The sequence below is a fragment of the Lepidochelys kempii genome, chromosome 2 (genome assembly GCF_965140285.1).
Source record: "Lepidochelys kempii isolate rLepKem1 chromosome 2, rLepKem1.hap1, whole genome shotgun sequence".
NCBI classification, from domain to species: Eukaryota; Metazoa; Chordata; order Testudines; family Cheloniidae; genus Lepidochelys; species Lepidochelys kempii.
The window spans coordinates 184,279,340-184,304,839 of NC_136381.1; the positions used below are offsets into that span (position 1 = coordinate 184,279,340).

The 25,500-nt window shown below is 37.5% G+C and overlaps 1 protein-coding gene across 7 annotated transcripts in view; it reads right to left on the reverse strand.

The window, feature by feature from the left end:
• GOLGA4 (golgin A4) overlaps positions 1-25,500 on the reverse strand; it is a 111,429-nt gene that overhangs the window by 50,179 nt on the left and 35,750 nt on the right. For all 7 annotated transcript variants that reach the window (XR_012157450.2, XR_012157451.1, XM_073332980.1 and 4 more), the window contains 9 exons: positions 22,178-22,276; positions 21,419-21,557; positions 19,391-19,578; positions 17,372-17,455; positions 16,446-16,593; positions 9,831-10,009; positions 8,480-8,611; positions 6,718-6,873; positions 1,428-5,734 (listed from right to left, as the gene is read on the reverse strand). Coding sequence is in view for 5 of the 7 variants with exons in the window: in XM_073332980.1 (XP_073189081.1) it covers positions 1,428-5,734; positions 6,718-6,873; positions 8,480-8,611; positions 9,831-10,009; positions 16,446-16,593; positions 17,372-17,455; positions 19,391-19,578; positions 21,419-21,557; positions 22,178-22,276 (5,432 nt within the window). In the remaining 2 variants the exon portion in view is untranslated. The remainder of the gene's footprint in view (positions 1-1,427; positions 5,735-6,717; positions 6,874-8,479; positions 8,612-9,830; positions 10,010-16,445; positions 16,594-17,371; positions 17,456-19,390; positions 19,579-21,418; positions 21,558-22,177; positions 22,277-25,500) is intronic.

A 25,500-nucleotide genomic window follows, 5' to 3' on the forward strand; every position in this document is an offset into this window, starting at 1 on the left:
AGCTCTGGAGATTTCTTATTTTGTGTGCAGAAAAAAGCTTCTGCCAAAATGTTGCTGCAGTTCTGCCTTTTTCCCCACCAGAGGGCGATGTGGTGATAGAGTAAAACTGCAGCTCCGCGACAGTGAGGGAAGAGAGAGAGCTGCCTTTGCAGGAGACAGGGGTTATGGAGAGACAGACAGAGTGGGGCTGCTGAGAGGGTCAGACAGGGGCTCATAAAGGCTAGTCGGGGAGGACAGACTGGGGCAGGGGCTGAATGGGAGTGGAGGCACAGGGCCACAGGGGGGAGGGAGGTGCAGAGACACATGGGGATGGGGATGCAGAGCTACATAGTGAAGGGGGTGGCTGGTGGGGGCACAGAGACATATGGACAGGGGAGTAGCTGGGGGGCACAGACACACATGAGGACGGGGAAAAAGAATAGAGGGTGACTGGGTGGGGACACAGACACATGGGGCGGGGGAGAGGGGACACGGGGATGGGCAGGGAATACAGGGAGACACAGGGACAGGGGAGTGGCTTGGGGGGAGCACAGGGACACATGGTGATGGGGAAGGGGATGCAGAGCTACATAGAGACAGGGGAGTGGCTGGGTGAGGGCACATGGAGACGGGGGCAGATGTGTCTGACTGAATGGGAGAGGCTAGGGGTCAGCCAGGGTCTGCATGGGGGAAGATCCCTAACAATCCCCCCCGACTCCCCCAAAAAACTGTTCCATACTTTTCCCACCCACACCCAACAACCCTCCAAGTTCACACCTAGGCTCCTTCCCAGCAATTTACTTCCCTCTAACTCAGCTCCTCCATTACCCCGGACTCTCCCAAGCCTTTGCACTGCTTCTGAGTGGTGCGGAAAATACAGTTCTGTATTGTAGTTTAACTTAATTATTTCTCAGAGTTCTGTATTAATATGCCTAGTAAGGAATCTATTTGTCAAAAAATATTTCCTAAATCTTTTTTGTTGTCTGTATTGTTACAGACATACTTGCTGACAGGTATTTTGAAATAAATGACCAAAAATAATTGAAACTGGTGTGATTATACTGTGTTATTTTGACAAATAAAATATGCAGAATTTTTAAATATTGTGTGCAGAATTTTTAATTTTTGGTGCAAAATTCCACCAGGATTAAGTTGTACAGGAAAGCTGCAAAAACATCACTGAGCCCAAACCAAGAGTGATATATATTTTTTTGCAAAATACTGTACTTTTCCTTGGTTTATGAAACTAAAGCTTATTTTTTCACTTGTTTGTGAAACATTACTTTCAAGTGCTTTATTTTTTTAAAAATAAATCCTTAGTAAAATATTAATCTCTATTTTACTGGTATCAAATAAGCTTAAAAATATATGTATTTATCTTCAGGTTAAAGTGACTAACGATCACTTTAAAAAAAAAAGTTTAATGGACTAAGGAATATAGACGATACCTGATTTTCTGTTCCATTTCTTCTAAAGATTCCTTCTTCATTATATCTAGTTCCTGCTGATGCTCCTTCCGCAACATACGCAAATCCTTCTGTACCTTGCTTATTTCTTTGCGCAGTTTTTGCTTCTCTCTGTCAGCTTCCTCCAGTTTAGCTTGCAACTCCTTTTGCTGAGTCTGCATATCACCAAGTAATTTCTGCAGCTCCAAATCAGACTTAGTCTCTTCTTTTACATTTTCTTCAAAAATTTTCAGCTGGCTATTTCTTTCATCCAACTGCTGCTGGAGACCTTGCAATTTTTCTTCATATTTAAAAGTTACTTCTTCCATCTCAACCTTCCATGCTTCTTTATTCTTTATTATATCATCCTCCAACTCTCTTATCTTCTGATCCAAAGACTGACTGACTTCATCTTTTTCTTGAAGCTGTTTCTGTAAGTTTCCAATCACATTTTCCATACTATGATGTTTTTGTACTTGGGCTTTTAATTCTTCTCTGATGCTTGCTAAGTCATCACCACCTTGTGTGTGTTGATCCAGTAACAAAGAATATTTCTTATTTTTTTCCTCTATTTCTTTCTGGAGCCTTTTGATCACACTTTGTTCTTCTTGTAGCTTTTTCTCAGTACATTCCAATTTTTTAAAGAGTTCCTCCTGTTGGCTTTTCATTTTTAGCTTAGAGTCATTACTTTCTTGTTGCTCGTTCTCATACTTCTGTAATAATCCATCCTTATCTGTTAAGTCTTTTTGTATTACACTTATTTTCTCTTCATACATCTGTCGTACATTCTCTAGCATACTGGCTTTTTCTTGCTCTAAGGAAGTTTTTACATTTTCTACTTTTTGTATTATTTCTCTTTCCAAGTCTGCTGAATCTCTTATTAATCTATTTTTTTCTTCTAAATCCATAATTTTGGCCTCTCTTTCCTGCATTTTTTGTTCTAAATCTTTTAACTGATTTTCCATAGATAGCTTTAACTGTTGTTCCTTTTCTTCCATTTGAGAGGTCAACTGCTTTTTAACAGAAGCTATTTTTTGTTCCGCCTTTTTTTTCAGGTCTGCTAATTTGATAGTGTTTTCTGCATTCATCCTATCTTCCAGCATCTTCAACTCTTCTTCTTTGCTTTTCATCATTGCAGTTTTCATTTGTTCAAATTCTCTCTGCTTTGTATCGAGTTCAGCTTTCACTGAATCCATTTGCTTTTCAAGACTTAGCACTTTTTCTTCAGCCTCCTTGAACCTGTTGTCCTTTTCAACAACTACAACCTCAGCCTGTTGAAGTTGCTGAACAAGCTCTTTTTGCTCACTGTCTCTTCGCTCGTTGTGCCTTTTAAGTTCTTCCATTAAAGAATCATTTTCCGCTGTTTTCCGAGCAATGTGTTCCTCCAGCTCAGCAGTTCTTGCCGTTTGGATTTTTAACTCTGCAGTTAATTCTCCTTCTTGCTTTTCCCTTCTCCTCTGCTTTTGTTCCATTACAGCTTTCAAACTATCTAAATTCCTGCTTTGCTTATCCAGCTCTTCCTTCAGTTGATTTATTTCTTCATCCTTTCCACCAGCTTGGATATTATTTAATTCAAGCTTACTTTGTAATTCTTTAATAGTATTGTGATTCTGGGTAAACCTTAACTGTGCTTTTTTCTTCCATTCTGACAGTTTGTTCATCCAGTGGTCTACCTGCTCCAAAGCTGATGCTTTTTCTTGACTCAGTGACTCAACCCTGGAAGATAATTCCTGCACCTGATTCAATAATTGCAGTTGATCCTCTTGGTGTTGCTTGCTTAACAAAGATATGGCTGCTTCTTTTTCTGTTAAACCTACGCTGTTTTCAAGTTTGACATTTAGTTCAGTCACAAGCTTGTTGAGAGCACAGATCTCAGATTCTTTTTCCTTAAGCTCCTCTCTCATTGAAGTGACACCATTAATATTTTCAGATAATTCTTTCCTTAACTGTGTGATACAAGTTTCCTTCTCTGTTGCAGCCTGTTGCTGATGCCCTCCTTCTTTTTGCAACAGCTCCTTTTCTGTTACAAGTCTTTCAATGTCAGCTTTCATGAGTATAATTACATTTTCCTTATCTTGTAACTGTTGTGTGGACTCCTGCAAAGAGCTATTTACTGCAGTATGATGTTCTGTTATTTGTCTAAGTTGTGTTTCTAGTTCAGGAATTTTACAGTTTTTAATTAATATTGCTTTTTTAATTTTTGTAGTTTGATGCTGACAATGTGCAATTCTGGAAATTACTAAATTAATTTTTTCAGTACATTTTTCAATTACTTCATTGGTTTTAGTTTGCAATAAAGCGTCAGCTTCCTTCCAGTAAATATCTAGCTGTGCTGATAGTTCGCTTGACAACCTCTCAAATTCAATTTGTTTTTGCTGACTCGCCAAATGTTTATCCTCTAGTTTTTTCTCATAATCCTCACGTTCTTTACAGTATGAGGATTCCAGAATTTGGAGTTTTTCATCAGATGTTTTCAGCATATCTGTCAGTTCTGTAACTTTGATCTTGTGTTTTTCTTCCATTGTTTTCTGCTCCCTGAGCTGTTCCTGTAATACAGCCCTGTCCTTCAGAGAGTGACTGAGGTCATCTTCTAGTTTTTCAAGTTGTGCTTTGAGATCAGTTTCACTTTGTGACAAGGTGTTCACCTGTGCCAACAACTGCTTTAGTTGTTTTTGCAATTCATTCCAAGATTCGTCTCTCTTCACTTGTTCTTCCTTCAGCCGGGTGATCTCGATGTTAGTCCCCTCTTTCTCAGCACTGAAGGTGGCAAGCTTCTGTTTCAGGTCTCCAACTTCCTTCTGTTTTTTATGTAGTTCAGTTTCGTGCTTTTCCTTGAGCTCTTCCACATGCTGATTGAGTTTTTTTCCCCATGTTTGAGCAACTTCTTCTAGTTCCTGCCTATGAGCTTCTGCAAGACTTTCTAGTTGCTCCTTCTGATTCATTTCCAGTTTTGACACAGCATCATTTATTCCAGCTGAGCTGGCATGTGCCATTTCCAGCATTTTTGCACTGAAATGTTTCTCTTTCTGACTGAATTCCAACTGCTTGTTTTCAAATTCTTTTTTCAGTTTAGCTTCTTGTTCTGAAAGTTTCTTCTTGAACGTTTCTTGCATCTCTTTTGCTTTTTGTTTGATTTTTTCCATCTTGGTTCCTTGTTGTTTAAAACTATTTTCATATTCAACTTGTAAAGCACTAATTCTCTCCTCTTTGGCTGATATCTTCTGTTTGAGCTCTTCCACCTGTTGACTCTGCTGCTTTTTTAGTTGTTCAAGTTGATTTTCCTTCTCAACCAAATCTCTCTTTGCCTGATCAATTTCTGTACTGAGATCTTTCAGTTGAGAGTCATACTGTTGCTTTAGAGAGGTTATTTTCTGCGTGTTTTCACTCCTCTGGTCTTCCAGCTGCTGCCTCAAGTCATGTACCTGGGATATGTAAGAGTCTAATTCAGTCCTAACTTCATTCAGCTGTGCTTCAGCTCTTACAATCTGTTCTTTAAGATGTGATTTTTCAGCTTCCATATTTGTCAACTTTTGTTGCAGCTCTGTTAACTGTCCTTCATAAACCTTTGCCTGCTCACTGGAGATATTTTCGTGTGACTGGCAGAGGTCTCCTAGTTTAGCAGACACTTGCTTAAGTTCAGCTTCAGATATTTCAAGCGATTCTTTTAGTTTATGTTCTTGTGCTTTTAATTCCTCCAGATGTTTTTCTTTTTCTTCCAACTGTACCTTGAGTTGGTTAGTTTCTTCTATGTGTGCCTTCTCAATTCCTTGGACAGATACGTCATGCTCTTTAACCATCATGTCAATTTTTTCCTGGTAGTGGTTTCTCTGTTGTTCCAGTTTTGCCTCAGACTCCTGCTTTGTTTTATCTACATCATCTTTCAATACAAAGTGCTCTTGTTCTAGGTCATGACGTATTTTTAGTGTTTCTGATAACTCGAAAGATAATGCTTCTAGCTCTGTTTGTTTCACATCAAGCTTTTCTAATGTTTTTGCATTCATCTCTTCTATGTGTGCACGGAAAACTGACTCTTTTTCTTTCAACATTATATCCATTTCTTGTTTATGTTTCTCTCTCAATTTTTCTATTGTGGACTGTTGCTGTTGCTTTAAGATTTGCAGTTTTTCTGTCCAAAGTTCTTCCTCCTGCTGCTTCATGTTTTCTAGCTCTTCCTTGTGCTTTTCAACCATTACAGTAATTTCTTTATTGTGCTTGTTTTTTTCAGACTCTATCAAAGTAGTTAGTTCCTCCAATTGTCTTTTGTCATCTTGTGAATACTTTGCAAGGGAACTTTCCAATTCAAGAATTCTCTGTTGAAAGAAGATTTTAAAAGGTGGTATGAATAAACAATGTTTAATATAAAGAATTGTAATGCCTGCTTAATTATTTACCAGATTCAAATTCTACAAATTCCAACTGTCACCCACTTAAAATAATCATCATCAACAATACACTAAAACAAACAGAATCAATTTGTTTTATGTAAGCCATTTATTGTATTGTCAGTTGTTATTAATTTTGTTTCCACTAAGTTATATGGTAATAATAAAATAAAAGAAGTCCTTCTATTTCACTTATATTAAAAATTTAAATGTGATAACTTCTTTGAAAGGTTTTTAAATAGTTTAATAAATACATGAGGTAATTCATCAGAACTGCTCTGAGCTTGAGAGGCTGATGGCTCTGGTTCCAGTAGTTTGAGTGTCAGCAGGTACTCAGTAGCAGTCGCACACATCTGCTAACGTACCTTATTTCTGGCCTTTACACTGTTGATATTGTAATCCTTGACCTCTTTTGAGCACAAACTGCCAATTTAGAATAATTCTGTAGTGGTTTAGTAATGTATAAAACATCCGTTAGGTAACAAGTAGATAAAATTGTTTTACTTGTGACCTAAAGGGTCAGATCCTTCAAACTCTCACTCAAGCAAAGTCTTATTCACTTGATCATTATTTATTATTAACATTTATATCATGGTACCACCAAGAGGCCAAAAAGATTGACCTCTTTGAGCGAGGCAAGCTATACAAAAATTCTGCCTGGGGAATACAAGTTCATGCCCTAGGCATGAATATGAAACAAGCATATTTCCATGTTCTGCCATTTAACGCTCCACAAAATTATAAACTGCAGCACATCATGGTAACAGTTTAATTTCTGGTGCTGCAAAAATATATGTTTTAAGTATGACAGTCTTTCATCATAGCCAATTCACATAAGTCTACCATATCTACTAGCATGAAACTTAATATGCAGAAAAGTGGTTAGTTAAAATTTTGACTATTTTACTCACAGTTCTAGATGTCTGTATTTCTTGCTGCATGTCCTGAAGTTTCTTCTCATACTCTGATTGTATTGCTTTTTTCTGCAGTTCTAATTCTTCTAATGCCAGGGATTCCTGTTGCTCTTTTTCTTGTACTGTCTGTAAACACTCGCTTTGACTTTTTTCCTGTGTCAAAAATTATGAATAAAACAATATTGCACAAAAGCAACCTCCAGTAAGTAACTCTTTTTACACCATGATATGGTTCTAAAAAGCAATTATCAAAAGAAAAGGAAATCTCATTTCAAAGGACTATATAACTACATTTTCTACCACAATCAACTTTGTTTTTCATATCAACATAAACATAAAATTTGCAAAATCCCCACACCAGCAGTAAATAGAAAGTTTTGTCAGGTAAATAGGCACAAGCTAACATACTTATAATCCACCATCTTCTGCAGAATCTATACTTTCAAATAAAAATTAAGCTTCTAATCTTCATGATTGAGAAAACAATCATAAAAATGTGAACTGAGTGTTAATGCAGCCTAATTGTAACCGTGTTGGTCCCAGAATATTAGAGAGACATGGTGGGTGAGGTAATATCTTTTGTTGGACCAACTTCTGACCTGAAAAAGGGCTCTGTGTGGCTCAAAAGCTTAGAACATAAGAACGGCCATACTGGGTCAGACCAAAGGTCCATCTAGCCCAGTATCCTGTCTTCTGACAGTGGCCAATGCCAGGTGCCCCAGAAGGAATGAACCAAATAGGTAATCATCAAGTGATCCATCTAATCGCCCATTCCCAGCTTCTGGCAAACAGAGGCTAGGGACACCATCCCTGCCCATCCTGGCTAGTAGCCATTGATGAATCTATCCTCCATGAACTTACCTAGTTCTTTTTTGAACCCTGTTATAGTCTTGGCCTTCCTAACATCCTCTGGCAAGGAGTTCCACAGATTAAGTGAAAAAATATTTCCTTTTGTTTGTTTTAAACTGCTGGCTATTAATTTCATTTGGTGACTCCTAGTTCTTGTGTTATGAGAAGGAGTAAACAACACTTCCTTATTTACTTTCTTCACACCCGTCATGATTTTATAGACCTCTATCATATTCCCCTTCAGTTGTCTCTTTCCAAGCTGAAAAGTCCCCGTCTTAATCGCTCCTCATATGGAAACTGTTCCATACCTCTAATAATTTTTGTTGCCCTTTTCTGAACCTTTTCCAATTCCAATATAATCTTTTTGGAGATGGGGCGACCAAATCTGCATCCAGTATTCAAGATGTGGGCATACCATGGATTTATATAGAGGCAATATGATATTTTTTGTCTTATTATCTATCCCTTTCTTAATGATTCCCAATATTCTGTTCACTTTTTTGACTGCCACTGTGCACTGAGTGGATGTTTTCAGAGAACTATCCACAGTGACTCCAAGATCTCTTTCTGGAGTGATAACAACTTGTCTCTCTCACCAACAGAAATTGGTCCAATAAAAGATATTACCTCACCCATCTTCTCTCTCTGAGTGTTAACACAACTGCAGGTGCTGGCCGATTCAAGTGACTCATTATCTCAATTAAGCAGCAAGGCATATAAAAACCAGCTGCAGTATCCATACTGAATGTCTCGGACTCCTGGATTGTCTGGGATACACTTACCAGGGTCCAATAGAGATTACTGAAAGACAGTGAGATTTAGGGGTGAGATAAGGGTTTACCATACAGACAGACTTCTATTCCCACCCAGCTCTGCCAGAAGTAACCTTGTACATTGTAGGGATGCTTACAAGAGCTGCCCTCATCTTCTCCTGGAACTCCTTTTCTTGAGCCTGTAATCTCTCATTTAGCTCCTGCTCTTTGGTAGCCAGATCTCTTTTATGCAATTTCTCTAGCTCAGCAACACGCTCTTCTGAAGACTTCTGTAAATCAATAAACAAACGTCCCTTGCATTATTTCTCATATAGTGGAGGAACAATGCCACTGTGAGTAACAAAGGGAATTGTCTAATTGCTTCCCTTTAATAGGCAACATGTTACTCAACATGCATAAGTAAAAGACATTAAAATTACATATTAAAAGAATAATCCCAAAGAAGAAGTTATTTTAAAGTTTCTGAAATGCTTTTCCATGCTCTGTCACCTCATGCATAGTGCTAGTGACAGAATAACCAAACTCTGAGGTCTTTCCCAACCATGCTCCCAAATCCATTTATGGTTTTAATTTTTTTTAAATTGGAGAAAATTCTCTCACAGCTTTAGGATATAAGCTACTGTCTGTAGCTCCCTTTCTATGCTCAGTAAGTCAGTTTCATAAGCCAACATTCAGGACAAAGCTCAGCTGGTGAAATCATAACCAGAGATACCGTTTAGTCAGATTTGAAGGCCTACACAGGTAGGTAAATTATTTATGTAAACAAGTTTATAAATCCTCCCCCAGCTACAAACCACATTCACCTAAAACACCATATTAGAACTATAGTGTGGCAATCTATTACCATAGAAAAGTTAATAACATAATAAATAAACACAAGAAATTGCTATTCAAATTGAAAATTATTAGAAAAATAAGATGGAGGAACACAGATTTATATCCAAATACAGTGGATGGAATGAGAGCACATTCTACAAAAGCACACACTGTGGCAGGCTTTTAAAATCTTTAGACTTGTTAGACTAAAAATGCTCAATAAAAAGTACTCTAGTTTAAAAATCATAACCATAATAGAGACGAAAAAAACCCTGATATGTTAACCATACTCCGCTTTCCTTTGTAACAAACAGCACTGGAATATTTTAAGAAGCCAGTAGAAAAGCGGTGTCTATCGTGACTATTTCAGGTGCGCTGCCAGAGACACTGATTAAACAGCGTGCAACCAAGAGGTCAGTTCTGAGCCGTTTGTGTGCATTTCCTTTCACATCCTAATGTTGAGGTTTCACAGGCTGCCAGAGAAAGGGACAGATTAATTTGGGAAGGTTTAAACTACTGCAGTATTTTATTACTGAACACATTTTTCCTTAGAATTTATTTTTTTTCTATTAAACAGCGAGGAGTTTGAAAACAAGCCCGGATACGTTAACACATTTTAATTTAAAGCATTAATTTAAAAACAAATGATACATACTCAGCCTTAACTTTTACCTTCATAATCTCAACCACCTCCTGCTTCACCCTGGTTAACTCTTGTTGAAGGTTTACACGTTCTTCCTCACTTGTTTTTTCTATTGCTTTAATTTTTTCATCCATCTCTGCTTGCAGCTTTTTCCGTGCTTCCTCTACCTTTTGGGCTGTACTCAGAGCCTTCTCAAGCTCTTCAAATGCTGCAAGAAAGAAAACAAAGATATTTCATATTCCAGAAATAATTATTTTCCTTGACATGTGCGCAGGGCTCCTACTGACTATAAGTTACACACCAGACAGAAGAATCTGACCCTAACAATCCACCGTATGCTAACATGGGCTCATTAATCAGGAAGGGGAAGAGAACAGAACAGTAGTTGCGAATTCCTAGACCACTACTGCATTTAGGTTACTATATATTTTGCTCACCCAGAATCAGAATGAAGTGCGCCAACTATAAACATATTAAACCACAGCTCTTCCTCTAGCTTCATATCCTGACTAACTGAAAAGGACTGAAGAATGCGCCATGAAGAAAAGGTAACTTATCACCAGTTTATTTTAAAGAAATCTTCCACTAGAATTATTGGTAGAATAAGTAGAAAGCCAGGACTGGAATGTATATCCACTTATCGTTACATATTTTTATTATGTATTAAAAAACATCCAGATATTTTACTTGCCCATGAGTTTGAAAGGTGAAAGACACTTTGCATTTATGGTGTTTGAATTACATTTAAAAATAAAGCTTTTAACTATAATCTTCATTTCTGAGCCTACTCCTGCATTTCCAAGAGACTTATTTTCTTAAAATAATTATGTTCACCCAAATTATGACTTTTTGGAGTTAATTTCTTGAGAAAGCTTTTTTGTGAGTCCTCATAATGGGAACTAGAAAGTGATATTTTTTCTGACAGTAGCAAAACACTGACTCAGATTTTTTTTAAAACCTCCCTCCTGCTTTAATGATCAGAAGAACTGAAGTGTTTAAATACATTATAAACATTAAAACCACTGGAGATTCTTTTCTGCGCGTTTTTATATATAGTAAACCAATATAAAACAGGGTGGAAATGTACACTCTGCTCAGTCAGCGCTGCTAAAAAGAAGTGCACAGAGCTCTAAGACAAACAGCTCTGCTAGTGCACAACCCTGCAGCCCAACCAGGCATGCACCTTCTGGGGTCAGCAATAGTCCATATCCCCTATTCCACTTTCGCCAGTGCATATAAATCAAATATGGACTAGGGTTGTGACCTTTCTAGCTGCTGGTAACTGGACCCCCGAGGCCCTGTCCTCTACCCAGTCTCTTCCCCCAAAGCCCTTCCCTTGCTTCATCTCTTCCCTTGAGGCCATGGCCCTTCTTCGCCTCTTCCCCAGACCCTGTCCCCTTTTCCACCTCTTCCCCCAAAACCCCATTGCATGCTCTTTGCCCCCATCGAGTGCTCCTTCCCCCCATCCCTCGTTGTCGCTTCTTGGATCATCTCTACCTCCCTCCTCACCCGCTAGGCTCCCTCTGCTCCAGGGCTGGGACAGGAGCTGCTGCAGCCTGACAAGGAGTCTGCCTGCAGGTAGGAGACAGCCCTGGCTGAGCAGGGGCTGGTGCAGGCTAATGACCCAGCGCTTACCTCTGCCCCATGGTAACCTACTTTTGGTGTCTGATCTGTACATCTGACCCAGACTGCCAGGTCCTCTTTTCGACTAGACTTTCTGGTCAAAAATCGGGCACCTGGCGAACCCTACTATGGATACAGCCTGCACTGGTGCACTTGCAGGGGCTAGAGTGATCTCCCTTACTTTCTCCTGCAAACCTATGTATAGCCGGCTATAGTTTGTCCGTAAGTCCTTTACAAAGAGTATCCACAATGCCAGTGTCACAAATTACTTTTTTTTAAAAAGTAACAGTTTTTACCAGAAGTAGATTCAGAAATAAAAACTGCCATTAAAAATTTCAAATTTATTTAACTTTTTATTCATAAGAGCATCTCACACTTTCAACACTTGGGCTGAGTAATATACGCTGCAATGTCATGTAAGCCATTTGTTAATTACTGGGGGGAGTGCATTTGCCATAGCCTGCAGATCCATCAGATAAAAGATTTCAAGTTCACACTAGGACTGACTACTAAAATGTAGCAGTTTAGCAACATGCAGCAGGCCAGCTCCGTCACCATAAGCAGAAGCACAATGCTGAGGGGAAAGTTAGATAAGCTGGTGGATAAAAGGTGAAGGGTACATGACAGCACAAGGAAGCAACACTTCACAGGAAGACATTCTGTTCTCTAAAAGTGAAATTCTATGCATCTCAGGCACTTCTGGTATATAAGCAAGAACCTAATATTTTTATTCAAGGTAGTTAATTCTAGTGTAATATGACACTCAAGTGATCATTTCAAACCAGCAGGAGGTTAAACTAGCCTCCTTCCAGTTAAACAAAACTGACTAATTTTGCACCTATCAGGACTTGTTTTTTCCCTACTGAGGCTATAAAACTGTAATAATAAGCCTTGTTTGTTCATTAAAACATCTCTAGGCTGAACCCAGAAAGCAAAGTTATCTTTGTCCTTCTCTCCACTAGCACAGGGACTACTAAAACAGACATGTTAAAATACAAACGTTTGGAACAACATTAAAGTTAATCCTCTGTAACGTATCTCAGCAAAACAAAAATTTAAGAAATATAGCAAACAATACTACAGTCTAGCCTTGCAAAATCCCATTCACCAGCTCACCCTCGTCAAATAGGCATCTTTTGTGTCCATTGTGACTAAAGCCATCAATGCTGCAGAATCTAAGCTTTCATTTTTTTTAAAAAAAAGTCTGTGTTAGAGGAAAAGTAGGGTAACTTTTATTATTTTTACCACCACCACCAGCCCTTGCACTGGCAAGTTCTTGACAATTTTTTAAACACTGCTCTACAACAGTAAGTACACATGGTGAAAATATCTAATTTTTTAAAATTTCATTTAATGTCAGTCTGTATTATCAAGGGTTCCTGATAACCAATACTTCAAGAGTACTGATGCGGTAATCTTCAACTAAAATACCGCCAAGTGGCGAAAACTAGAGAATACTGCACTGAGCATGGATATGAAAGAGACTGAGGAAATATAAATTTCATCTGTTTCAACCAACTCACAACTGCAGAGAAGAGCAACTCAAATAAGCAATATGACAGTTACACTCAATATACTTATAGTGGTTGTTTTGTGCATTTAACCTAATATTAAGAAATGCATATACTAGAATTCTTATTAAGCATGCTCTTGTTCTCTGTATACCATGAAGGGTAAATTAAAGGAGAATTATTTAAATTGTCAAAATGAATACCAGTATGACCTACAAAGAGATGGAAAAACAAAACACTATATAATTTGCCTAATAAAGGCAGAAATAATTGCATGATTCTACTTGGTACTAAAATAGATTATTGTCTTTAACATTAAATGGATATCTAGAGTGTTCAAAATGTTGAATAGTGAGGACTTATGCCAACTATTTAATAATATGTAAGAGACTGAGGTTTTCAAGTGCAAGTTTACAAACACCCTGGCTACTTTTGATAAATTGTAACTTGACAGCCAAATATTGCAGGGATTTAGAAAGTTAGTTACAATTTGTTTAGGTAAAAGGACTGAAGTTTGACATTGCCTGAGAAGCACAGAATTTACTTTGTAGAGCCTGATTCAAGCACCCATTGTGTGATGTAAGAAAAAGAGAGCCCTTACCCCAGTCCTGTTCATACAAGGCTTGGGAAAGGCACCACAATTCACTTATTGGCATGTGTGGATGCACAAAAATAAGATGCTCTGTGAGATTTCAGTATATAATGCACCCTGACTACAAGAAGTTGAACTGTAATTATCAAATAGGGAGATTTACATACTTGTGATTTTATGTAATATTTATTTACAAAATAAGCTTATATATCATGTTGCAACATAATCATACATAATAGTGAATATTCACCAGTTTAAGTTATTTGTATCAAATGAAATAATGGTCCATTTCATCAAGGTCACCTAATTAAAATGATGGTTTAACTATAAAGGAAAAGCTACAAAGGAAAGAAAGTGAACAGATTTATGATTCCAGGTAAGTTAAAAATACAGCCTGACATATTATAACATGCTGTATTTAAACAGATAAATCGTCACTATGAATGATACAGTAGCTATACAAGTGTAATGAAAGTAAGTTTGCACCTATCTTAGCCATATCTTACTTAACATAAAACAAATTTTCTTTCCACAAATATTCACTTTCACGTTCCCTTCTGGTTAAGTAACAATACTTTGTGAAGATAAACAAGTCTAGGAATACAGACATTCACCAAAATTGGCAACATGGTGAAAAGAGTATGGAACTTCAAGGACTTAGTGTGCTAAACAAAATGTACAGGCCTGTCATAAATGCATGTAATAGTAATATTACAGTCATTACAGAAGAAGGCTGTGGCCTAAAAGCCACATCAATTGCTCTATTACAATTAGTAATGAAGTAGTTTTACAACTTACAATTATAGTAATTTAATGCTGCTGAATCAAACTGTATTTTAAATAGTGTGTGACACTTTCATCTTAAACTGAACCTCGACATGACTGATTTTAGTCTTCATCCTGAATGATTTTCTAGAACGCACAAAGCAAGGAAAACCGAATAAAGGGGAAAAGCACAGAAACATCTCTCAGAGCTACTATTAACAGAAATTTTCTGTACTCTAATTTGATTACTAGCTTTCTATCACTTGAAAACTAGGATCCAATATGACACAGCAAATGATCCAGAAGCCAAAACCATTCTTATTTTCATAGCGTGTTCAACAGTGTAGAACACTGTGCCCTCAAACCCATAGAAAGATCAATACAGCGAATGCAAGTGCTTACATGCTAACAGGACTGATACATCAAAGTGGTTTGTGGGTGTGCTGTTGGTCGGGGGGGGTTTTTTGGTTGTTGCTGCTGTTTTGGTTAAAAATAGATTTGGGGTGGAAATCTCACTTTCCCAAAATGCGGTGCTCAGCATAACACCCCCTGTAGGTCAAATTGTGTGCATCACCACAACAGTTAATTTTGCGAAGTACCAAGGGAATCATCCCTATCCTATTTTGAAGCTCTAAGTAAACCAAAAGAAGAAGCTATTTACGGACTAGTCTCCATACTACAAGACATACAACTGGTTTCAATTTTTTCAATGTTCTATTTCAGATAGCTACGGTAAAATACTTCATTCCTACAGGTGTACTAATTAAAGCACATTTTTCCTGCTAAGAGAAGTTAAAATACTACCAACTAACCTGTATGCACTTATTTTGAAAGAAACATTATTAAAAGCAAATACTACAAATTACACTTTACAATCTCTGAAAAACATTATCAAACCCCAATTTTATAAAACCCTGATGCTAATATTTGCTTAGTTTTGAAATCTGGTTCTTATAAAGCTAAAAATAAATAAAAAAAAATCTAACAACTGGAAAAGTGGGTTTTCTAAGCCAGATGTTTGGTGTTTTCACAAGTTTTCCAAAGGTTTGCTAATAGACCATCTATGGAATTATATTTATTTTCTGTTTACCTTTTTTGGCTTTAGATGCTCAGTCAGTTTCTTTGCATCACTCAGAACGTACATGATTTACTCATGTTGTAAATCCTTCTTTATAAAGTTCTGTTCTAATTTTACCGAAATATAAAGTGAACTGCAATAAAATTTCTGAATCTGAACTTCTCATTAGATCGTAGCAACAGAATACATTTGTAATGTGCAGTTTATGCAGATTAAACTACTCATTTTTATTAGCTGCATTAAATGCAACTTTCAGATGAAGTTTCTCAAAATGATTATGAAAGCAAACTGAATGCAAATAAAACTAAACCTTCTATAAGCTGTGCGGTACAAGGTCTCATTTTATTTTCCAAGGAATACATTTCCAAGGAATATAGTTTGGCTGTTAAATTAGTGCTAAATTAGCATGCACATTTAATATGTTACCCATTTTCTTGTAAAGAAAACTGATATGTGTATTTATATAACAAAACAGTTTAAAGCCTGGAACAAATAAATTATGCTTTGTGTTTATGTTCAGCTAGAAATAAATTAGGGGATGTTTCTGATACTAATACTTTGAGGCATGGTCATAGGTTCTCCCCTAAAATGTAAAAGCCTCACTTGTTTCATCTTCTTCCCCACTCCACTCTCATATGTACATTCTCTCCTACGGTTGAGGTTACGGAAAATATGTACTACACTTCTGACAAAAATGCACTAATATTTTTCCCCTCCAATTTTCTCTGCTGAAAACTATACAAACCCACCAAATCACAGCAATCTTTCCTCGTGCAAAAAGGGATAGGTATGGTTGTCGTTCAACAATATTTCATCATTGGATTAGTGAATGTGGATGTCAAAGAAAACAATATAAAATGTTCTCAACCTCTAGTTATATTGGGAGGCAGAGACCAAACTGAACTTGCTTCCCCTACATAGCAGTGATATTAGTAGGAAGGGGTAGAAGAACTTTAGCAGGACAGGGAATTGTTTTAATACAAAGATGAGATGACTGATGAGAGAGTGCAGACAGACCATGCTGAAGCTTTTTCCCATTCAAACATAAAAGCCAATAACCTCCAGAATTTCTTACCAGCTTTTTCAGATTTTTCTTTCTGTTCTCGTAACTCCTCGCCTTGGGTAGTTATCTGCTTGATATGAGCACGCAGCTGAGCAATTTCCTCTTCCTTCATTTCCATAGTTTCATGCATTTGTCGTTTTGTCTCTGCTATTACCATGCCCTAGGTAAGAAATGCTTCAGGTGAGACTAATACATAAATACATAGCATGTGCCAATCCATAAGGATCATCACAAACCTCACCACCTTCTGTTCTTAGACCTTGTATTCTCTAATCAACATATAGCAGAGCGTGTGTGTGTGTATGTGCATGTGTGTATTTATATATATAAAAATAAAAACCCAAAGCACTCCACTGCATACATCTTTCTCTAGGGAAAAGATGAGAAAACAAAAATGTGACAGTCATTAAGTCACAATGCTTAATACACTACTGGAAGGCACTCATATACTGGGGTGATGAGTGCAGTACATATAAGAACCCATATAAAATAGAAGCCATTAAAACTCTTCCTATCTCAAACACATGATGGGTATTATTACTTCACTGATCACTTTTTACCATATATGTACATTTCCAAATCACATTTTAGATACTATTTTTTGCATAACCTAGCATTATAACTATCAGTTAGAAATTCACCTAGACTACTAATCACTGTGCTGTGTCTTTTAAAAACATGTCCCAATCAGCTCTAAACATTCTTCCAACATCAAATCTGAACTACTAGTCAACCATACCAAAGCATTTACAAAATACTGCCTGCTAACACCAGTTTAACTTTTAACAAGCTAACAAAACATTATTAATCTGAAATGTAAAATAAAACCAAACCACTACTAAGAGCAGTTGTAATAGAACTAGAGGTCAGACAGTTTGAGCTTGTATAAATTTTATCCCAAAGCTGAAAGTTTAAAGAAAAAACGCTGCCTTATTTACCTTATCTTGTTCTAGCTGCTCAATCAAATTCTTTGCATCGCGCAATTGAGTAATCAGTTTAGTTTTCTCAGCCATGTGAAGCTCCTGAAAAACCACAAGAGATGAAAAAGAGTTCAGCATTCCCACCATTAAGAAAAAGTTTCCTCTTTTTCAAGTCCGGATAATGCAAGCAAAAGTCCCTAATTGTGAGACAGAGAAGAAACTAGATTTTGTGCTGTTTCTAAGCAGCCTATCACACAACTCACAAGCCAGGGCAAGGTACTTGCCAGTCCCTGTTGTAGTTTAAACATCTCTGAGGGGTGGTCTAAATTTTGGCAGCCTCCCGAGGCTATCCTGTGGCTGGCAGTGTTACCCAGAATATCTGCAGAGCCACATGATGCAAACCCATCCCAGACATACCACCCCCACCCCCATCCCAAGGCTCGAAAATGGGTCTGAAGAAGGCAACATTACAGCTGCCTTCCACAGTTCTTGTGCTGGAAGAATCCTTTCCTATGCCCAAAAGCCAGTTTATGTTGATCCAGCCCTTTTACTTGGTATAAGCCAGGGTGAGGATAAGAATCTCACCCAAGAAATGGAAACAAGATTCAAATGCTCATCGCCCTAAAACAAAATAGGCAAACTATTATAAATACATTCTGCACTTACTAAGAAATCCCATGTCTATTTTGATATGTTAAAAAAAAATCTGAAAGCAGGAACTTTATATCTATCCACTTCTTCCTTCATACAAGCTATCTTTAGGTAAGACGTTCCCTTCATTATACTAAGCCTCAAAATATTTCTTAATACTTCACTGTGTTTTTGCTGTTAGTGAACTGCAAAAAAAACTTGTTTTATATCTTGATATGTTCTTTCAGACATGTATCAGTAGCTTTTTATTTTTTCATTTTTGTGCAGTATTCTATTCCAACTACCATAGATGTCTAGCTTTTCCAGTGACACAATTGTTTAAATATTAAAATATTACAGTGATTAAACTTCTGACTTACAAGGAAAATTTCTGAGTCTGGGTGATATAATATAGTTGTGACAAAACACTAAAATGAAACTTTTAAAAAATTTAGTTAAGGTAGAGTTAATAGTGAAAACATCAACTGAAAACACTATTAGAACTTCGCAGTTTTAAGATACCAAATGTTTGAAAGTCAGGAAATTTGAAGTGAAGTTTCTCCAAACAACCTAACCTCTGAATCCATATGCCTGTCACCAACCCAATTATAGGGAATATTGGTCTAAGTATTAGATATTTACTTTTCACATCTGACTATAAGTGAAAATACTCCTTGCTTAACTGCTGGTTCAGAGAGTCTGCACTTCTTCCTCTACAGCCAACTACGAATCCTCTGACCTTTTCTGGGATCCCTCCTCCTCTGCCCCAGCATCTGCAATGACCTCCTGACTTCTGCTGTCCCCTACTACTCACCCTCACAGAGGCCTATGATATAGCTATAAGGAAACTTCTTGCCCTAATTTTCCTCCTGCTAAGACAATGATCACCCAGGCCCATTATGGCTTCCTGCCTCCCCATGAACATCTAAAGATGGAGGCAGATGGTGAGTGAATGCATGGTTGGCTGAGCAACACACACCTAGATGGGAGATGAGCCTTCTACAGGGAGGGGGCAGAAGTGCAGGGGTCGATGCCAGAAGCAGCCACCAGAAGGGAACAACAGGAGCCTGGGCTGCAAGCTTGGGATCCTTCAAATACTGGCTGCAGATTGATTTTCCTTAAAGGAGTCCTGTAAGACTTATTTATTTTGTAAAGTGCTTGATAACAGATGAAAAATGTTATAGAAATATCATTGGCATATACTACATTAGTAGTGTTGCAAGCAATATTGTGCAGTTACATCTTTGTTTCCCATGGCAGCTTGGCACAGCAGCCACACAGTATTTGGTATTAATCAGTTTCATGACCCATGCCATATCAGAACAGCTGTGTAAATTAATTAAATGATATCAGAACTCTTGCACTACATTAGCTGATACCTATCAAGGGTTAGGGATTTTACCATACCTTCGTTTTCTCTAATTCCTGAAGTCTCTCTTCTAGTTGTTCCTGCAGTGCTTCTTTCTCATTGGTTAGCTGTGCAGAGCGTTCCTTGTGCGATCGGATCATCTCTTTACATCGCTGAAGCAAGTTCTCTTGACGTTTCACTCTCTTAATCAGAGTTTCTAGTGTTTTTGCAGAATCTCCATCACCCTCTACAGACAACATAACCCCATTACTACAAGCACTACTTTTCCAAAATACAGATCTTTTATCAAGACTCCTTGTAATAATACTAACATGACTGACTACCTAGATAGAAGTTCTGGATACAAACAGACAACAGGGAAAGCACCTAAAAGCGGCAACAGTGATTTTTAACTATAAATAGAAATTAAACGGTTTACTCCTCTGGGAGTGTCAGAGGAGAGAACATTTTAAAAAAAACAAACAAACCCCAAACAGCAACGTTACAACTGAATTTAGAGTTACTTGTAGCCATCTACAAAACCTGAATGCTTTCAAGAGCCAACCATAAATGTGCATATATACACAAAATGGCAAATAGTCTTTTCCTCAAAGCTCTCTTTCAGTTTTCCACTTGACAATGAGGACTAATTCTGGATCAAATAAATGTGAAGATTCTTTTATTGATTGTAATAAGCGCACAGAGTCAAGCTGAATGCACCTTCATTACACAGAGTGAGCCATCAATGCACCGCATTCATATTGAAACCACATATTAATTTTTAAAGCAGCCCTCCACAAAGGCTCCTGAGACCTTAACATAATAAAAATATTTTTTAAAATCATATGAAATAATTACCTTTTAACAAGATGTTTTGAAACAATTAATTAATTAGAGAGGTATGATTCACCAAAAATGGAGGATAAAGGAACATTAATGCTCTTGAGACCAAAAGGCTCATTTTACTGGTCACAAGAGAACCTGTCACATTTTGATTTTTAAGGGTGCAAACCTTACACAAGTTGCACAATTCAAAAAATATTTGCGCCACATCCAACAAGATTTTCCATGCAAATGATGTGATTGAATGACACCAAAATTCTTAATCTGGCCTGTTGCCTCAAGTAGAATATCCTCAACACGCAGAGATATAAATGAGAAGCAAACCACTTCATGTGGTGGACTTCTCTCTAGCTCCAACCAACCAGACTCCTGTTTTCCCAAGGTGGAGTACGATGTAGCTCAAAAAGGTAACTAGCTGGCAGTATTGCTCAAAGGAATTTTTAAAGAAAATAAAAACCAAAACAGCAGTGAAGTCTTTTGGTCACAAAAGTTACAAGCCAGGGGCAATCATTTCAAAAGCAGATGAGACGTTCAGAAAAACCAAATCAGGAGATCATCCATGAACCTAGGCAGCAAGGTAAATCAAGTATCATTTTTCACCTTCCTCGGGAAGCAGAGAAATGAGACAGGGTAGTAACTGGCAACCATTCCAGAATCCCAGAAAGGATTCCTTGATGGATTCCAGAAAGAAGACCTCAACACAATAAGGATGGGCAGCACTCTCCACTTGCTAACAATGGCCTGCCAATAATGTTTTAAGAAGCCAAGATGGATCAGAAACTTAAGAAACCTGTACAACCATTGACATACTCCTCAAAAGCAGGTCAAATGCAACCCAGGGGACGCGGTCCCTTCTGAAGTCAAAAGGCCAAGAAAGAAAAGCCTGGGGCCAAACTTACAAAAGAACAATACCATAAAAATCACAGGAAACCAAATGGATGAACTACTATGGTATGAGGTAGTTTCTACTATGGTATGAGGCAGTTTGGATTAATCCGGCTACACATGACTTCAGTGGTACAGGTTCTCAAAGTTTCTATGACTGACAAGTAACGCGTCTGAACTTGAGTCTTTACTCCTCTGTACTCCCTCAAGCTTCTTAGCTGCCATATTTTGAGGCAGACTGTCTCCCTTTGGAAAGCATTTTTATTACATTAGCCTAGGTTGCAACTGCTGATACGCTGTCATAATTGCGCCATCCTTTTGGCCCCACTGTCTCCAAAATTTCTCTGAAAAACACCTACCAGTACCTCCTGGCTCCAAAACATTTTCTGCACTGATTTCTTTTGCTGGACTTTGAACTTGTGGTTCAGTTTCAGTATTTGTTTCGGGTAATTCAGTGCTTATTTGGCCATTCTGTAATCGCTGTTTCAGCAAAGATACCTAAACAAAATATCCATTTTGTTAAAAATGAAGCAATATTACGATACATGTACATTCTTACATGTTTTTCTTTCAAAATGGAAAGAAGCTTTAATCAAATTGGTATCTCAGTACCACAGAAAGGCAAATTCTCTTTGATAAGATTTCACAATAAGCATTGTTTTTTCTCCACTCATAAAAACACTATCATTCTTATAGGTGGTGAAGCAAAATGGGACATTTTTCCAATATCATCTTTGCATAAGTTGTGAAAACTTACCAGCCCTAACATCTGCTCACATCAGGCCCATAATGATGGATCTGATATTTTACTTGCCATTAGAAAACAAATGCATTTCTTGTGTGAATGATTTTGCAAAGCTGCTCTTTATCACCTGTAGTATACATCCTTAAGTATTATTTCTTCAACACCACATGTATACAAGAAGCTTTACAGACCACAAACATTAATTGTTATAAAAGACACAGACATGTGGAGCTAAACGCTACCATTAAAGAAATGAAACCACGCCATTTCTTTATAAAACCTTGTATACTACAGTATTTGGAAAAAGGGCGATCATTTCTCTTTTGTTCCTTCAACTGATTCAAGAGTCTCTTTCTTAGATCAGTGATGTTACCTGAGTCTGCAGGACACTAATAAGTTGATCCTTTTCTTCTAAAGATGCATCATATTCTTCCTGGAGATGTTTCTTAGCTTGTTGATCCATTTGGAGCTCCTAAGGAACACAGAGAAAAGTTTTCAATGCAAAATGAAAAGTTTGTTCAAAAGTTAAATTAAAATGTTATAACGAAATAATCTCAAAACAATGTTTAAAGATGTACTAAGGTTTCTGATTATTTAAATTTGACTGCAAGTTTGTGTCCAGAGTATGAACCAAAGTTAACACAGTTATTACAGTACAGCATGTATGTAAAACATTCAGTACATCTGATTGCACATACAGTACCACCCTTCAAAATTAGGAAAAAAGAGAGAAGATCTGATGTAAGAGCAGGGTTTTTCCCTCTCTTTAAAGTTAAGTGAGTTAATGCATGTGATGGGATCACTTCAGGGCCACTCCTGAAAGCTGCCACACACTTTCAATTCCTTTGGAGTTGAGAACACATGGCCCTCACAAGACTAGGCCTTGTGAGACTGAAATCCTTAACTTATCCATAGAGTAAATCAAGTTTCCCTCACTGCTCAAACAATTTGCTTCTACTCTGACCGGAGAGCTACTGCTTCTAATGCAGATAGTAGTCAGACTCCACTCCTATGACTCCCTAATGAGAAGGCTAACAGAATACCAACTAATTTTAATGATGACAGTGCCTTTGTCCACAACATTTGGCCACTAAAATCTATATATTGGTACTACCTATTCACTCCCCTGAATTGACATTAGATAATGGACTACTAATCTAGACTAAATGTTAATCAGTGATCTTGCACCAAAGAGTTATGTACATCACTACCATTCCCTGAGCCACCATGTCTCTCTTGGTTTCTTTTTCTACTCCTCTGAAAGGAGTAAATGTTCCTAAATGCTACAATAAGATCTATATTACAGAGCAGCAAGTACAGTACAACAGTGCTCTAAGCAGGAAAGGGTACATCTGTAAATCTCTTTAAGTGGTCAATTGCTAAACAGTTCTAATAGGTTTTCTGTTGACTGTAAGAAATGTATGCATTTACTCATGCATCCATTGAAAATCATTTCCTAGGATTTCAGTTTTTAAAAAGTCACTTTTATCAACAAACATGCCCCCAATGATATATAGACATTTTCACAGTCAGTTTACCGGTAGAGCTGGTGAACCAAATCTAATTACTACCATTTCACAGGTGCCTATTTTGAGAAAAGCATTTACCTTTAAGAGAACTGCACCTGTAAGTCTGGGTTTGTGCAAGCCATGCAGAGAGACAGAAGGAGACAAAGCAAGACAGCTTGGGCAAGACCTGGGTCACTGACTGCTCAGTCTCCTCTTTATTCCCATTTGACACTGTTAACCTCACTTTTATGCTCTAAGTCTTACTGCTTACCCCTTACCTTCACAGATGAGTTCCAGATGTCATAACTGAACCCTCCCTCCCTGATGTCAGCTTTGAGAACAGCAACTGCCTATAAAGAATAGCATCTTTGTGAGCTTACTATACGAGCCATACAGAGACAGGAGGACTGTGTTTAAGACGAGAGTTCCAAGACACAGACTGCTCCTTTCTCTTCCCATTCAACTGAGTTCACTTTTTTAGCCTTGCTTTGCTTTACATTTCTCACTATCTATTGATTACCTGGTTTCCTGCATTTGAGAGCCTCACCTGCAATACTTTAAGCTGGCAAAGACAAAAAGCAGGAGAGCTCAGGGTGACAACAAATGCCAAAGAAGTCTACTGCTACAGGTGCAAGTTACAGATGATAAAATGTTCTTCTGTTGTATCAGAAAGCTCTGAAAGTATTATTGGTAAAGAACAGAAAAGGCAGACAGGGAAGTGTTCATTTACAGGGCACTGTTATGTTGTGGATTTATCCTCAGAGGAGACTCAATTTGACCTCTATTTTTACACAAAAAGGGGCAACTCTTTCTAAGAAAGGACACTTATTTAGAACAAATTTTGTTTACAAGAAATATTTCTAGAATACTAGTAACACCTTTGATTATTTTTTGGAAAGTTAGGAATCAAACTCTAGAGAAGTTGATGGCTCAGAGCAGGGGTGATCAATAGGCAGACTGTAAGCCAAATACAGACCGCCAGACGTTTTTGAACAGACTTCAAAATCTTTTTATTTACTCATTATCATTATTGCTTTTTTTATTATTATCATCATCATCTCTGGAGTCTGGACTTGGATTATACCTTGACCAAGAAATTGGGACCTCAACTAAAAAATAACTGACCATCACTGGCTTAGACCAACACAGAGCTTCCTATTCATTTTTGACTTTTTCAAGATCTGGTTTTAGACAGTCTTTTCCAGAGGTGCAAATGTAATTTGATGCAGATTAGGGAAAGCCTGAATAAATTCAATCTTACATAATTAGTAACCCTTCTATAGAGTTATCATCAGTCTTAAGTTATGCATAGGACTATGGTTTTCAGTAAAGATGTACTCAGATTTAAAGTAAATTATCTTTACAAAAAGCACAATAAGAACCAAAGCATCTTTTAAGGAAAGATCTGTCTAAATTTCTCAGTAGAGACCCAACTCCTGAACCATTGCACTGGGAGTTTTGTTACTTCCATGGGAAAAGGGTCATGCCCAAATCAGGATGTTTCATTTTAGATAGTTATAGATGACTGCCATGGAAATTTTACTTAAATTTTTAATAAAGGAAGGGGGTAGCTAATTTGTCACCTCCCTTTATCTTTTGTAAAAACATTACAGATTTTCTATACAAGACAGAATGTGAGCATGAGTGAAAATTACTGTAAGTTACAATTAAAATTCTACAAACTCTGCTCACCTGAATTAGACCCCACATGGATGAGGAACAGCACTTTGTGATTACAGACCAAAAAATAGTTTAAAAGAAAGTTGGCATGCAAGGAAATCTGTGAGCCCCTTCTTGCCAATAAATGTGAAATACGACCACTTTATTTTAGTGTGATTATGCCTAAGAAATTCCTTTTATCTTTATTAAATAATCTTCTAAATCATTTGTTTGGCAAAAAATATAGGCATTTAAACCACCTAAATTCTCCTAAATCAGAATGATTGATACAATGACATTCCAAGGATCTTAGCAACAGTGTTGAAAGCTGTAGCAACAAGCGAGAATATGATGAAGGCAGTGTGTAGAACCCAGTTACATCAGAGTGGCAGTTAAGGAGAAGGTGTATGGTTTCGAATGAGTGGGGGGGCTAGATTTCTGGGGGAGCTTGTTACAAAGAGTTAGGAACATGTGTGAATTGAAGACTAATGTCGCTGTGTGAAAGCAGAGCTGACATCTCATTCTGGTA